Here is a 15,312-nt window from a genome sequence, read left to right on the forward strand (position 1 = left end):
GACATCTTGCTAGAAGAGTTCGTCAAGGGCCCCTCCCCGGGAGAGGAGAAGACGGTGCAAGCCCCGGAGGCCAAGCTGGCCGGCTTCCTCAGGTACATCTCCATGCAGAACCTGGCGGTCATATTCGACCTGCTGCTGGACTCGTACAGGACGGCGAGGGAGTTCGACACGAGCCCTGGGCTGAAGTGCCTGCTGAAGAAGGTGTCTGGCATTGGAGGCGCGGCCAACCTCTACCGCCAGTCGGCCATGAGCTTTAATATTTATTTCCACGCGCTGGTCTGCGCCGTCCTCACCAACCAGGAAACCATCACCGCCGAGCAAGTGAAGAAAGTGCTTTTCGAGGACGAGGAGAGAAGCACAGACTCGTCCCAGCAGTGCTCGTCCGAAGACGAAGACATTTTTGAGGAGACGGCCCAGGTGAGCCCCCCGAGGGGCAAGGAGAAGCGGCAGTGGAGGGCCCGGCTGCCCTCCCTGAGCGTGCAGCCCATCAGCAACGCCGACTGGGTGTGGCTGGTCAAGCGGCTGCACAAGCTGTGCATGGAGCTGTGCAACCACTACATCCAGATGCACCTGGACCTGGAGGGCGGCATGGAGGAAGCGCCCGTCTTCAGGAGTGACCCGTTCTTCATCCTTCCCTCCTTCCAGTCGGAGTCATCCACCCCGTCAACTGGCGGGTTCTCGGGGAAGGACACCCCTTCTGAGGACGACCGGAGCCAGACCCGGGATCACACCAGCGAGCCCGGCAGCCTGAGGGCGGGCGGCGGGGACCTGCTGCTGCTGCCCCCGAGCCCCAAGGTGGAGAAGAAGGACCCCGGCCGGAAGAAGGAGTGGTGGGAGAACGCGGGCAACAAAATCTACACCATGGCGGCCGACAAAACCATTTCCAAGTTGATGACGGAGTACAAGAAGAGGAAGCAGCAGCATAACCTGCCCACGTTCCCCAAAGAGGTCAAAGTGGAGAAGAAGGGCGAGCCCCTGGGTCCGAGGGGCCAGGACTCCCCGCTGCTTCAGCGTCCCCAGCACTTGATAGACCAGGGGCAGATGCGCCATTCGTTCAGCGCGGGCCCCGAGCTGCTGCGACAGAAGAGGCCCCGCTCCGGCTCCACCGGGAGCTCCCTGAGTGTGTCCGTGAGGGACGCTGAAGCACAGATCCAGGTGGGTTCCCGCCAGCCCGGGGATGCTGGGAGGCGCACCTGGCAGTGGGGCGGGGGGCTTCCAGGGACAGACGTGTCCCCCTTAGGGAACACTCACACATTCTGCGAGTTGACAGACACCAGTTCCCCTCCAAAGTCAGAGGGTGGCCTGAGCCTAACACATAGCATCTGCCTGGGTCAATATATCTGTGTGAAACTGACATTTTACTCTTACATAACTTCAGGAATTATTTTTATGGGTTATAAGAGATACTGAGAACTCGGAACTCACCCGAATAAATAAGATGGAGCTGAAGCTTCCAAAGTGGATGTGCTTTCACTGGCATTGAGTCCTGAGTTTATCACTGGAAGATGCACTGAAGAAATGTGTAAAGGGAAAAAAAAAGCCAAGTGCCTATTATTAGATGGTTATACCAGTGAATATCGATGTTTTCATCTCGAGTTTTTCTCATCCATTAGGAGCACATAACAATTTTCATCTTTAGAGGGCTTTGAGTGCTCCTGTTCCTTCATATATTTAAAATGAGTAATTCCATGGTACATCAAAAACTCAGCTTGAGAAGAAAACAATGTTGGTACAGTTCAATTTAAAAATAGATGAGATGGTAAAAGAGAAATAGAGGGATCTAGACATTTTGGGGAAGGGTAGATAGGGAGTAGATAGGGAGCCCTTTAAAAATAATCCAGGGGTTTAAAATGGTGGGCCTAGGATCTTAGATCCTAGGATTCTGTGAACCTACACAAGAACATAGTCTCAGAATAAACATAAATTTGGACTTAACATGAATCTTGCAAGATGCCTTATTTTCCTCTAAAATACTGGAACATAGAACCAAATTTCAAAATCCACAAAAGTCAGGTGAGACTTGCAAAAGTCCAGTCAAAGGGAGACGTATGGTTATTCTATAATAGATGACCTTCTTGATAAATGTCTTAATTTTTTTTATGTCTTGGAGATTTGCTTATGACTTTAAAAGTTATCCTGAGTGAAGGTAGTCCTATTCCAGTTTGCTAGGCATTATAGAGACTGATCATTTAAAATGTCCTATGTCCTATGGAAATTTCATTATGAGAAGGCAGGAGAGTTTTTAAAAATCTGAGGAATAAGTAAGATTTTTGTACAGGCATACCTTGGAGATATTGCAGGTTTGGCTCCAGACCACTGCAATAAAGCAAATATCAAAGTGAGTCAAATGAATTTTTTGGTTTCCCAGTGCATGTGAAAGTTATATTTACACTGTAGTCTATGAAGTGTGCAATAGCATACCTAGAAATATATCTACATACCTTAATTTTAAAAATACTTTATTGCTAAAAAATGCTAACCATCCTCTGAAGTTTTCAGTGAGTCAGTCTTTCTGCCAGTGGAGGGTCTTGCCTCACTGTTGATGGCTGCTGACTGATCGGGGTGGTGGTTGCTGAAGGTTGGGACAGCTGTGGCAATTTCTTAAAATAAGGCAACAATAAAGTTTGCTGTGTTGACTCACAAACGATTTCTCTGTAGCACGCAATGCTGTTTGGTAACATTTACCCACAGAACTTCTTTCAAAATGGGAGTCAGTCCTCTCAACCCTGCCGGTGCTTTATCATCTAAGTTTATATAATATTCTAAATCCTTAGTTGTCACTTCAACAATCTTCATGGTATCTTCACCAGGAGTAGATTCCATCTCAAGAAACCACTTTCTTTGCTCATGCATAAGCAGCAGCTCCTCGTGTGTTCAAGTTTGATCAGGAGATCACAGCAATTCAGTCCCATCTTCAGGCTCCACTGCTAATTCTAGTTCTCCTAGAACTAGCTTCTTCCAAACTCCTGTTCATGTTGATGTTTTGATCTCTTCCCATGAATCACAAATGTTCTTTTTTATTATTATTATTATGTTAGTCACCATACAGTCCTTCATTAGTTTTTGATGTAGTGTTCCATGATTCATTGTTTGCATATAACACCCAGTGCTCAAAGCAGTATGTGCCCTCCTTAATACCCATCACCAGGCTAACCCATCCCCCTACCCCCCCTCCCCTCTAGAACCCTCGGTCTGTTTCTCAGAGTCCATAGTCTCTCATGGTTCGTCTCCCTCTCCGATTTCCCCCCCTTCATTTTTCCCTTCCTTCTCCTAATGTCTTCTGTGCTATTCCTTATGTTCCACAAATAAGTGAAACCATATGATAATTGACTTTCTCTGCTTGACTTATTTCACTTAGTATGATCTCCTCCAGTCCCATCCATGTTGATGTAAAAATTGGGTATTCATCCTTACTGATGGCTGAGTAATATTCCATTGTGTATATGGACCACATCTTCTTTATCCATTTGTCTATTGAAGAGCATCTCGGCTCTTTCCACAGTGGCTATTGTGGACATTGCTGCTATGAACGAATGTTCTTAATGGCATCTAGAATAGTGAATACTTTTCCAGGTTTTCAATATGCTTTGCTCAGATCCATCAGAAGAATCACTATGGCAGCTATAGCTTTACACAATGGATTTCTTATATAATGACTTGAAAGTAGAAATGACTCCTTGATCCATAGGCTGCAGAATAGATGTTGTGTTAGCAGGCATGAAGATAGCAGTAATCTCATTGTATATCGCCATCAGAGCTCTTGGGTAACCAGGACATTGTCAATAAGCATATTATTATTTATTTTTTAAAATTTCAATTAGCCAACATATAGTACATCATTAGTTTTTGATGCAGTGTTCAATGATCCATTAGTTGCGTATAACACCCAGTGCTCATCAGATCATGTGCCCTCCTCAATACCCATCACCCAGTTAGCCCATCCCCCTACCCCCCTCTCTTCTGCAGCCTTCAGTTTGTTTTCCTGAGTCAAGAGTCTCTCATGGTTTTTCTCCCTCTGATTTCTTCCCATTCAATTTTCCCTCCCTTCCCCTATGGTCCTCTGCGCTTTTCTTTATATTCCACCTATAAGTGAAACCATATGACAATTGTCTTTCTCTGATTGACTTATTTTACTTAGGATAATACCCTCCAGTTCCATCCATGTCAATGCAAATGGTAAGTATTCATTCTTTCTGTTGGCTGAATAGTATTCCATTGTATATATGTACCATATCTTCTTTATCCATTCATCTGCTGAAGGACATCTTGGCTCCTTCCACAGTTTGGCTTGTGTGGACATTGTTGCTATGCAGTCCAGTGCTCTACCCCTGAGCTATACCCCCGACATTGTTGCTATGAACATTGGGGTGCATGTGCCCCTTTTTTTCACTACATCTCTATCTTTGGTGTAAATATCCAGTAGTGCGATTGCTGGGTCGTAGGGTAGCTCTATTTTTAACTTCTTGAGGAACCTCTATACTGTTTTCAATAAGCAGTATTTTAAAAGGACTCTTCTTTTCTGACTAGTAGTTCTCAACAGTGGGCTTAAAATACTCAGTTAACCATGTTGTAAATAGATATGCTGTCATCCAGGCTTTGTTATTCCATTTATAGAACACAGTGTAATTCTTAAGGGTTCTAGAATTTTCAGAATGGTAAATGAGCACTGGCTTCAACTGAAAGTCCCCAGCTGCATTAGCCCCTAACTATAGAGTCAGCCTATTCTTTGAAGGCGGGCATTGACTTCTCTCTAGCTATGAAGTCCTGGATGGCATCTTCCCACAGAAGGCTATTCATCTACACTGAAAATCTGCTGTCTAGTGTAGCCAGTTTCCTGAATGATCTGAGCCAGACCTTCTGCAGAACTTGCTTCAGCTTCTACATCAACACTTGCTGCTTTACCTTGCAACTTTCCGTTATGGAAATGGCTTCTTCCCTTAAGCCTCATGAACCCACTTCTGCGAGTTTCAGACTTTTCTTCTACAGCTTCCTTACCTCTCCAGCCTTCGCAGAATTAAAGAGAGTTAGGGCCTTGCTCGGGATTAGGCTTTGGCTGAAGGGAATGTTACGGCTGCCCTTGATCTTCTATCCAGACCACTCAGACTTTCTCCATATTAGCACTTAGGTTGTTTCTCTTTCTTATCATTTGTGTCCTCACTGGAGTAGCACTTTTAATTTCCTTCAGGAACTTTCCCTTCACATTCACAACTTGACTAACCTAGGTTAGAAACTAGGTTCTTGTGCCAATCTCGGCTTTCAGCATGCCTTCCTCATTAAGCGTAATCATTTCTAGCTTTTGATTTAAAGGGAGAGACCTAGGACTGGTCCTTTCGTTTGAACACTTAGAGGCCATTGTAAGGTTATTAATTGGCCTAGCTTCAGTATTGGTGTGTCTCAGGGAGTAGGGAGACCTGAGGAGCAGGAGAGAGATGGGGGAACTGGTGAGTGAAGCAGTCAGAACACACACATTTATCGATTAAGTTTACCATTTTATATGGGCACGATTCATGGCATCCCAAAACAAGCAGTAGTAACATCAAAGATCACTGATCACAGATCACCATAACAAATATAATAATAATGCAAAAGTGTGAAATATTGTGGGAATTACCAAAACGTGACACAGAGATACCAAGTGAGCAAATGCTATTGGAAAAATGGTGCCGGCAATGGACTTGCTCCACACAGGGCTGTGCAGATGTTCAGTTTGAAAAAAAAAGAAAAGAAAAAGCAGTATTTGGGAAGCAGAGTAAAGCAAAGCACAATAAAACAAGATACTCCCGTAGTCCATGAAACCTAAAAAGAAGGTATTCCTAATGGTAGAGGAGACTCCGCTACTCCTTGTATGTATGAACTTAAAATGACAACTTCCAGCCCCATTAAATTAGTAAAGACTGATTTTTTGCGACCTAAAGCCCAGAAAACTCACTTGCCAATTGGCAGGGCTTAGCCACACCTGAGAGTTCAAATGAACCCAGAGTCGAAAGCTGCTAATCATTCTCCTCAATCCTTTCTCTTAGGCATGGACCAACATGGTGCTAACAGTTCTCAATCAGATTCAGATCCTTCCAGACCAGACCTTCACAGCCCTGCAGCCAGCGGTGTTCCCATGCATCAGCCAGCTGACCTGCCACGTGACGGACATCAGAGTGCGCCAGGCTGTGAGGGAATGGCTGGGCAGAGTGGGCCGGGTCTATGACATCATCGTGTAGAAGACTCACATTGACGAAATACAATAGTGGAGGTTAGAGAATGCCTGCTGGTCCAACAGATAGCATTTTCCCCACCACCAGCCCCACTGAAACCAGAGTCTCAGAGAACAGTCTGCCCCTCCCTCGCTAATCAGCACAGGGGCCATTCTGGACACTCAACCTTGTATCTAGAGGACACAAACGATACTTTGATTTTGCACATTATTTCAGAAAAGTCTCCATTCTTTGACACATTTCTAAATTTTGATGTTTATTTCCCAGTGCTTTTGCCTGCAATGTTATTCCCAAAAGGGTCCCTTTCAAGGACTACTCCTTTGAAAACACTACACTGATCCATCTGATTTTTTTTTTTTTTCTTTTAAATGCAATTGTTAAGGAAATATCTGCTGGTAAGTCAAGCTGATGTGTAAGCACTCCGGCATCTGGTAGCAGACATTCTTCATCAGAGGAAGATTTTCATTATGATTATGGGCTGCTTTAGCAGGGAAGAAAACAGTTGGAAAAACATATTCTTGGGTGTCATAGTCAAGAAAGGGATGACTTCCTCTGTAAAATGTTCCAGAACGTTTCAAAGTTGTCCTAAATTGTCAAGATTTTCTGGTTGGTATTCACCAACTTCTTTTAAGGTACTGTTGTGCCTTTATTTCCCTATTTCTAAAGGAAGAAAATGCTTTCCTGGCAGGGTTTTAAGTCTATGTCCTGGCAGCTTTTGGCACACAGCTCCCAGTGATAGTGGCTGATAGAGATCTTGCCAAAAGACATAAGACTGACCCACCACCCTGGCTTCCCATTAGCCTTTGCTTTTGCTCCCAAGGCAAAACAGGAAAGGGAAAGAAAAAATGGTGCCTTAGTTTCTTGTTGCACAGACATTTCTATGCTCCAGCTACCTGAACATAAGGCAGAACATCGGATTTTTAAGAAAACAAAATGTTAAAATGCAACTCATTTTGTATCAGCATCCTTGGAGGAAAGGACTCAGTTCTCCATCCAGTGAGCAGACTTCTCAGGGAACGGGGCAGGAAGTGTGGGGTGGTAGGAAGACAACTGCAAGGGGTAAGAAAGGAGATTGGGATGAAGTCATTTTCAACCTTAAAATATTATGCAACCGTCACATGAAATTATAGTGTCAGCCATACAAGCTCTCGTCTCAGAAGAAAATAAAACTAAAGAAGGGGGCACAGTGAAATTTAGGAAATTAAGTTTTTCAATTTAAAATATTTGTCCTCTCTGGCAAGTAAATTTACCCTATGTCTGAGGTCCTTCTAAACGGCTATTTTACATGGATATTTCTTTTAGATAGAACTAGAAAATTAATTTGGAACCTTTATCTTCTTTACAATATACTTAGTAGTTCTTAAATTATAATGACTGAAACTCCTCAATCAGGCCCACTCGTATACATTCTAGAAAATAGAGTTAGTTGCTAAGACCTACATTATCATTTTCCCAGCCCCTAAAAATATGTTCATAATTGAGTGTCATTCTTTAAAAATAAAATATCAACTCTTCAGTATAGAAGTAAGGATTTAAAACTAACAACTTTACTCAGTGCTGGTATTGGTAAACTTTGTCTTGAGAAATAGGTAACTATCTACAAGGTTAAGATGAAGACAGGGTTCCCTGATTTATTTAGGCAATCTAAAAGAACCCCATCATTCCGTATACCATCTAGAGATCAGCACAGAGTCCAGAAGACGCATTTCCAGTTCCACAACACCCTCTCTTTGCCTTCTTTAGCTTTTACTCATTAGACAAAAAAGTATAGAAACAGATCAACTATTTGATCTTGACAAGCAATGAATTTTGGGGATAGCAACTAGCTGTAGTCTATACTTTTAAATTTTTATATTTTGAAAGTAGACTTGAGAGTCAGGTACTGTTTTAACAAAAGCTACAAAAGGAAACAGAACCACCATGATGTACTGCTAATATGAGGTTTAGTTCCCCTTTCTGAGCCCATGAGGACCCCAAAATTCACTTTGGGGGTGGGGAAGGAGCTTCAGTAGAGCAGAGTATCAAATCAGAGTGATTATAAAATGTTTATATGTAGCAACTTCTTATAAAGTGTAAAAATTCGAGGGAAGCCAGTCTCAATGTAGAATGTCATGTCCCAGAGTATGTTAGTTAACTGTTTAGAAATCAGAATCCATTCTCCCATAGATGCTCTCTTATGAGATCCAAGGCTAGTTTATGAAAATAAACTGATTGTAGGTTCCAAGAATTAAAAAGTGAGAAAATGTACATCATTCTTTACCTACAGTTTTTAAGAGGGTTTTGGCCCCTTCCTATCATCTATTCTACAGCCTATCCCAAAGCCCACATTGGTCTCCAGCCACCTCCATTCCCAGCATACCCTGTGCTCCACATCCACATCAGATTTCAACCAGAAAGTTAGCTAAAGGACCATACTGCTTCCCAGAGGTATCTGTGGTTGTCAAAAAGGATATTGCCTGAGGCAAATAATCTCCAATGAATAGGACGTCAGGTCACAGTGAAGTGACCGTGCCCTGGTCAGCCCCTCACACTCTCCTGGTGTCTTGGTTTCTGCCTTTCCTCCATCTCTTCCTTCACTCCCTCTCTCACAAGGTCTCTAAAAGACCAAGGTCAAGACAGCCTTGGTGGTTAAAACAGTTATTACCATATATTTACTGATCTAAGCAGAATAAGATTTTGCACGTTGCTTTCAGTTGCCTGTATTTACTGCCAAAAGTGTGTTACCCTAACGTTGAGATTTACTCTTTTTAATATTTTGGTAAAGTATGCATTATGAAAGCACCTAGAAAATTGAAGAGTGTTTAGGAATTCCTGACAGCCAAGTAGACCACACTTATCATCAGATTTCTCCTTGCCATAAGGGCAGAGGTTTGATGGAGGGCTAGGATCTCTCCCAGCTATTGCCTCTCCTGATTAGCTTTTAAAGATTTTTTTTTTTAAATTTATTTGGCAGAGAGAGACACAGCGAGAGAGGGAACACAAGCAGGGGGAGCGGGAGAGGAAGAAGCAGGCTTCCCGCGGAGCAGGAAGCCCGATGTGGGGCTCGATCCCAGGACCCTGGGATCATTGTCTGAGCCGAAGGCAGACGCTTAACGACTGAGCCACCCAGGCGCCCCTCCTGATTAGCTTTTAAAAATGCTTGGGCTGCCTCTTTACACGATCTTATTATCTCTCCGATTTGATTATTTTCTAGCCTTCTCCATCAATACAAAACGAGGACATTTTCTACCATCTTTATGCTATTTGGTGACTGACCAAGGCAGATGATAACATACATAACAGCTCAGATTAAAATATTTGCAATCAAATGTGACAAAATATTAACATAATTCAAAAGTACCTTTAAATGGAAACTTCCTGGTACAATATCACCAGCTTTTAGTAAATCTTGCTCTTTTAAGAAGAAGGCTTATAACAGAGTCAATGGAGAAAGCCAAGTGGTCTTAACCATAAGAAGGTAATGCGATTGTATAATAAATATCCCAGACTTTCTCCAGATACATCACAAGACTGCTTAAGTAGGAAAGTTCTTTTCTCAGAAAAGAAAATCCATTTGTATTCCACGCATCAAACTAAGCAGAATAAAGACCTTTGTTTGGAGCTGATTTCCACAGCAAGAGTTTGCAAACAAGCAGGGAGGAGGTGACATTTGTCAAGGGCCACTGTGAATGTAGACCTTACCTACCTTAGCATTTTATTCTCACAATAACCTTGTCAAACGGGCATAGATTTCCTCATTTTTTTTTTTCAAATGAGGATACAGACCCAGAGAGGTTAAGAACCTGGCCTGAGATAGCCAGTAAATGACAAAGCTGGTTGCAAAAGAGGAGTTCCTGAATTCAAAGGCCATGCTCTCTCTACAACACCTTGCTCTAAGTACACAGAGTAAACACTTTAGTGTTTCCAGGAATTAAACAGTTAAAATGAGATGAAAATATCTGATTAATGTCCCAGATCTGCTATGTTATAGGGATTTTTCAAATAGGGTTAAAAAAAAAAAGATAGTGTTTACACATAGAAAGATCATATATAACATAATATTTTGAGTGAAAATAAAATAAGGTCCGAACTTCAATCTTAAAGCAGGCCTTCAGTGCTAATTTAGAAAACTTGCCAAATTAGTTGGAAATGATGGAATAATATTATTCTTGGCCAGTTGCCAGGCGGAAAAGAGTGGCAGTCTGTGTCCAGTATGACATGCACGATTGGTAAACTTTTTTCAATTGCCATTTAACCACTCAGAATAAAGTGCCCTGTAGCCAACAGTGCCTCTCTACTTGCTTCCCTGGGAAGTATCCAGTAGTAGATATGTAAGTCATCATCAAAGTTTGGGAATATGCAAAATAAATTATAACCAGTTTTCAAATCCAGTCTCTCCAAAGAGGAAGCGACAGGTAAGACAAGATAATTTAAAGATCCAGGTACTGGGGGCATCAGGTCAATATCCATAGTAACCATGTGCCATATGCCTAAATATTTCTACATACTCTTCAGACAAGGAAACAGAAGGAAAATCCAACAGACTGCATTAAGCGGATGACAGAACTTGGATACACATGGGTACCACTTAGGTGATCCTAGTGACATTTAGTGTGGCCTTAAGCAAGAGACTCTTTTTAAGCACTTTTTATTGGAAATGTGAACTTGCTGTTGAGCAAAATTTAGGAAACTAGTAAAGAACTCCTAATTATGCTTCCATCAAAAAAATTGTGTTCTCTTCCCTCGTAGTGGAACAATCTAGAAAACTGTCTCTCCTTTCGTGAGATCCTCTTCCTCTGCTTGTAATGTTTGTATTTGATGTGGAAGTAAGAAATAGTTTAATACAAAGTTTTGGACTAGAACACCCCTTAGATTTCCAAAACACAGTTATTGCTTCAGGGAAAACAGACAAAAGAAAAAAAAAATTATCCCTGGGGATAATTTATGAGAAATTCAGTTGAGAACAATGCTCAATTTCCTTACAAACAATGGCACCACTTACTGATTGAAGAAAACTCGGTACACCACCACCCGCACTGTACAAAACCTTTCCCCTCTATCTTTGTGAGATAATGCATGAGTGCTCCCTGGAGGAGAGACCGGCTGACCATCTTAGTGACAAAACTGTAGTCAGCTGCTGGTTAATCCCATCCGGTTCTGGTCCTCCCAGCCTTTCAACCATCAAGAATTGTTGCTACTCTTGGTTCCTCTCCTGAAGGTTCAGTAGTGGTTGTGTAGTATCTTCTGACTTGTTCTCAAGTGGTTCTCAAACGTTAGCACACATCAGGATCACCTGGAGGGCTTGTTCAAACACAGGTGGTTGGGCCCACACCCAGGGTTTTGGATTCAGTAGGTCTGGAAACTTGCATTTCTAACAAGGACCCAGGTGAGGCCAATGCTGCTGGTCTGGGGATCACACTCTGAGAACTGCCTTGAAAAAATTTCCAACTACTAACTTTAAGATCAGCCTGACTTATCAAGCTCTAGAGAAACACCAAACTGAACCTTGGGCAGATAACTTGGGATTGAATTCTCTACAGCATTCCTGCTCCATCTTCCCAGTTTCTAGGTTTATTATACCAACAATTCGGTTTTTTACAAGCTAAAAGACAATGAATGTATCCGTTCAATGGAACAGTGAGATTTGTGTAAGCTTCTCGTCTTTGTATTTAGAAACACTGGTTCTGTGGATGATCAGTTGCATCATGTTGACCCTTCGACTTGTACTAATGTGATTTTAAATTTAAATATGTAGTGTTTGAGTTCCTTCTGTCATTATGGTTTTACTCTTCCCATGTCAACTCTGTTACAACCTTGGCTCCTGGCTTCCAGAGGTTTTTGAGTAGTTGCTTGCTTGCCAGTAGGTTTCTCTCTCTCATTAGCCACCCAAACAGCGACACTTCAAAATGATATTACACTACTTGATGTACCTTCATCTTTCACTTAACTGTCTGGTGTAAATATTTTAATTTCCTGTGTACCTGTAAAGAGTCTACCAAGTGGTTTCATGGAAATTTGCAAACTGAATAACTCCCTTTTGAGCAGTATATGTGCCTGTTTTAAGGACTTTTCAGTAAATGTGTTTGTTTTCGTATCTGCACAGTGGAGACCGTATTCTCTCATCTTCCAGTGATGGGAGAAATGTACACGTGCATCCATATGCTTTGGGAATACAGTGAAATGATGTTAAATATCAGGGGGGGGCCTTAGTTTATCTCCTAACACTTTGATTAATTAGCTTTGGAAATTCTTTTTGCATTAAAAAAATAAGGATCATCGAATAATTCAAGAGAAAAAAATCAAGTACCTTAAAATTATCATCTACATGTAAACTATATTAGTTACATATCATTCTTATTGATTTAATTTTCTCTAAAGCCTTCTGCTTGAATACCCTGACATCATTTAAATTACTTTGGATTGTTGTATGAATAGAAAATAATGGACAATATTTACTAGAATTAGTGAGATCAGAAAGCATATCAAAGTGTTAATGGTACTAAAGAGTCAAGTTCTTGCCTCTGTGGATGGAAATAATTGTTTTATTTCACTTTTATTTTCCATAATCTGTTTTGGAAATTAGGTGTGCTTTTAGTTCTTCTAATAGTAATTGATTTTGAAATTAAAATATTAATCTCTAGGAATAATTTATTTCCAACTTATGTTACCAACTGGTGCCAAAAAAGGGAGGGGTTATCTAAAAGCCAATCTTTACAGCTACCACATAAAATATGTTCTCAAGTTAGGGAATCTCGGGCCCTGCCACCAGTGGTCACCCATGGCTACCTCATGATCACGTGCGGGCTACTCTGTATTCCTCCCTTGGCAGTTCTTCTGTCTGTATTTTGTTGGAAGTGGTTCTCTGTAATAAAAACCAGTGTCCTGCTAAATAGGCAAAACTGGACAAAGATTAATGCTGTTGATATTTTGGGTTTCACTTCAATGGAAACCATGTGGTAGGATATCCAGGTATGGCATGACAGGGGCAGGAGCAGGTGCCTAGAGGGAAAGAGTAATTTCACTTATTTTTGTTTGTTGATTTTATTTCAGTGGATGGGTGGGGGTGGGAGGAAGGGAGCTAAGAATAAGACATTTATTGCCCTAATCATGCCAAAAGACTATTATTCAAGATTATTTTCCTGCTTTTCTAAGAGAAATAAATTACATTATAAACAGTTCCCCAACTACCATTTCCCACTCTAAAGTCAGTGGGTGGTAAGGGTTCTTTTATCCCTTCTTGTATTATGCCAAAGAATTGATTTGTTTCCATTAAAAATTATAAATAAATGAAGCGTGATATAGCCATAATGATTTGAGTCAGTATACCATTTTATCTGTAAAATGCAGAATTCATCCTTGCAATCCCATTCACCAGGAGCCTTGGAGCATTTTGTTTACTCCAAAGGATTTGTCAAGGAAGTACAGTTTTTATTTTGCCTTCTTATTTAGTCAGTTTGCTCACATTTATTAATTAAAAAAAAAGGAAACAACCCTAAATGTAGATAAACTGATTTGATAGAATCTGTTCATTGTTTAACAGGTCCCTGTAAGCAAGCTTGCAAGTGTATTTTGTGTACATTTTATCTGAGGTGAAAATGAAAATTCTAAAGAGAAGATATTTTAAAAGATACTGTATTTATGTTGCCTGTGTTGTAGAATAAAAATTCAAATGCATTTAAAAAGCTATGTGAAACAATTTTCTTTACCTAATAAATATATCAAAATAATTTATGTAAATATCTTATGTTTATAGAATTCAGCCAAAAGAATCAGGTTCCTTTTTCCATGGCATTTCACAACTGAATGAAGAGGCCCCTTCCAGTTCCATAACACAGAGATGGTCACTGTTAACAATTTGGTACATGCCTAGAAAGTACATTTGAAGAAATATATATATATTATATATATATATATTTCTTCAATATTTTATTTATTTATTTAAAGCAGGCCCCACACCCAATATGAGGTTTGAACTCAGGGCAACAGCATAATTAAATCCCCGAGATCAAGAGTCCCATGCTCCACTGACTGAGCCAGCCAGTCACCCCTATAATTTTTTCTTTTTTAAAATAAATTCATATTTTCAGTAGATAGTGATAGAATTTATTCATTACAAAAATTGTTACCTTTTCTTCATAAACAAATCCCTCAATAAAAATAATATTAGAAGGTAATATTGAAAAGAAAATATAGCCACTTTTAACATCATGGTCTTATTAGATTGCAGCTTTAAAACTGTTTCAAAAGCCTACAATAGTATAAACCTCGGAATCATCATGCCCAAATCATGGAAAACTGGCCATTAGAAGGATAAAAGAAGTACAAGATGCCATAGAGATGAAATCTGTGTACATGACCTTAAACCATGATTCTCATTCTATCATACACTGGTAATCTCACAGTTGTACTACAAAGACACAGTCACTTCCCTCTTATGGATGAAATTAAAATAGATACTAACACACTTTTCATACAGACATCACAAACATAAGTGACCAACCATGTTCATGGATGGAGAAGAGCAGAGCCAAGATGGCCCTGGACTTTAGCCAGAAAAGCAGAGTTCGCATCCCCAAGCTTTGCCCCTTCCTGGGAGTGGGAAAACCATACATTTGAGTACAGAGCTCAAGGTTCCCATGCCATAAAGTGAATATAAACTCTAACCTCAGGGCTGCTTCAAGATACCATGAAAGCCCCAACGTTGCAGTGCTTTGTAAAAGCTAATGACTACTAAATGTAGTACTGCTATGTGCAGGAGGATAACCCCTCTCGTAAATAGCACCACTATTTTGCAAGATGATTTATACTTGAGACCTCATGTGTACATATCCTTGACATTCATACCCATGAATGCACTCCCAATGCAGAAAGCTTAACATTTTGTGCCAATCTCATACGAGGAGGTTGGCAGCTCAGATGCAGATCTCTTTAATCAAACATTTTGGAAAGAAATTCCAGGTCAATAGCCAGTTCTTCTATTATTAATATCCAGCAATGAATATAATACATACATAAATCTATATGTATTTCTTTAAAGTAAGACTTGACATGCTTCGACTATTTGACTTCTGATCAAAACTTGTATAATTTAGCTTTGATAAATATTTCATCTCACTCATTAGAAAAT

At 40.7% G+C, this 15,312-nt stretch overlaps 1 protein-coding gene across 1 annotated transcript in view; it reads left to right on the forward strand.

Annotated features, from left to right (window-relative positions):
• ARFGEF3 (ARFGEF family member 3) overlaps positions 1-13,867 on the forward strand; it is a 168,969-nt gene extending 155,102 nt beyond the window's left edge. The window contains exons 33-34 of the mRNA XM_081829374.1: positions 3-1,155; positions 6,021-13,867. Coding sequence (XP_081685500.1) covers positions 3-1,155; positions 6,021-6,212 — 1,345 coding nt within the window. The 3' untranslated portion in view covers positions 6,213-13,867. The remainder of the gene's footprint in view (positions 1-2; positions 1,156-6,020) is intronic.
• The last annotated feature ends 1,445 nt before the right edge of the window (positions 13,868-15,312 follow it).

The sequence above is a fragment of the Leptonychotes weddellii genome, chromosome 8 (genome assembly GCF_054177405.1).
Source record: "Leptonychotes weddellii isolate Sample4059 chromosome 8, ASM5417740v2, whole genome shotgun sequence".
NCBI lineage: Eukaryota > Metazoa > Chordata > Mammalia > Carnivora > Phocidae > Leptonychotes > Leptonychotes weddellii.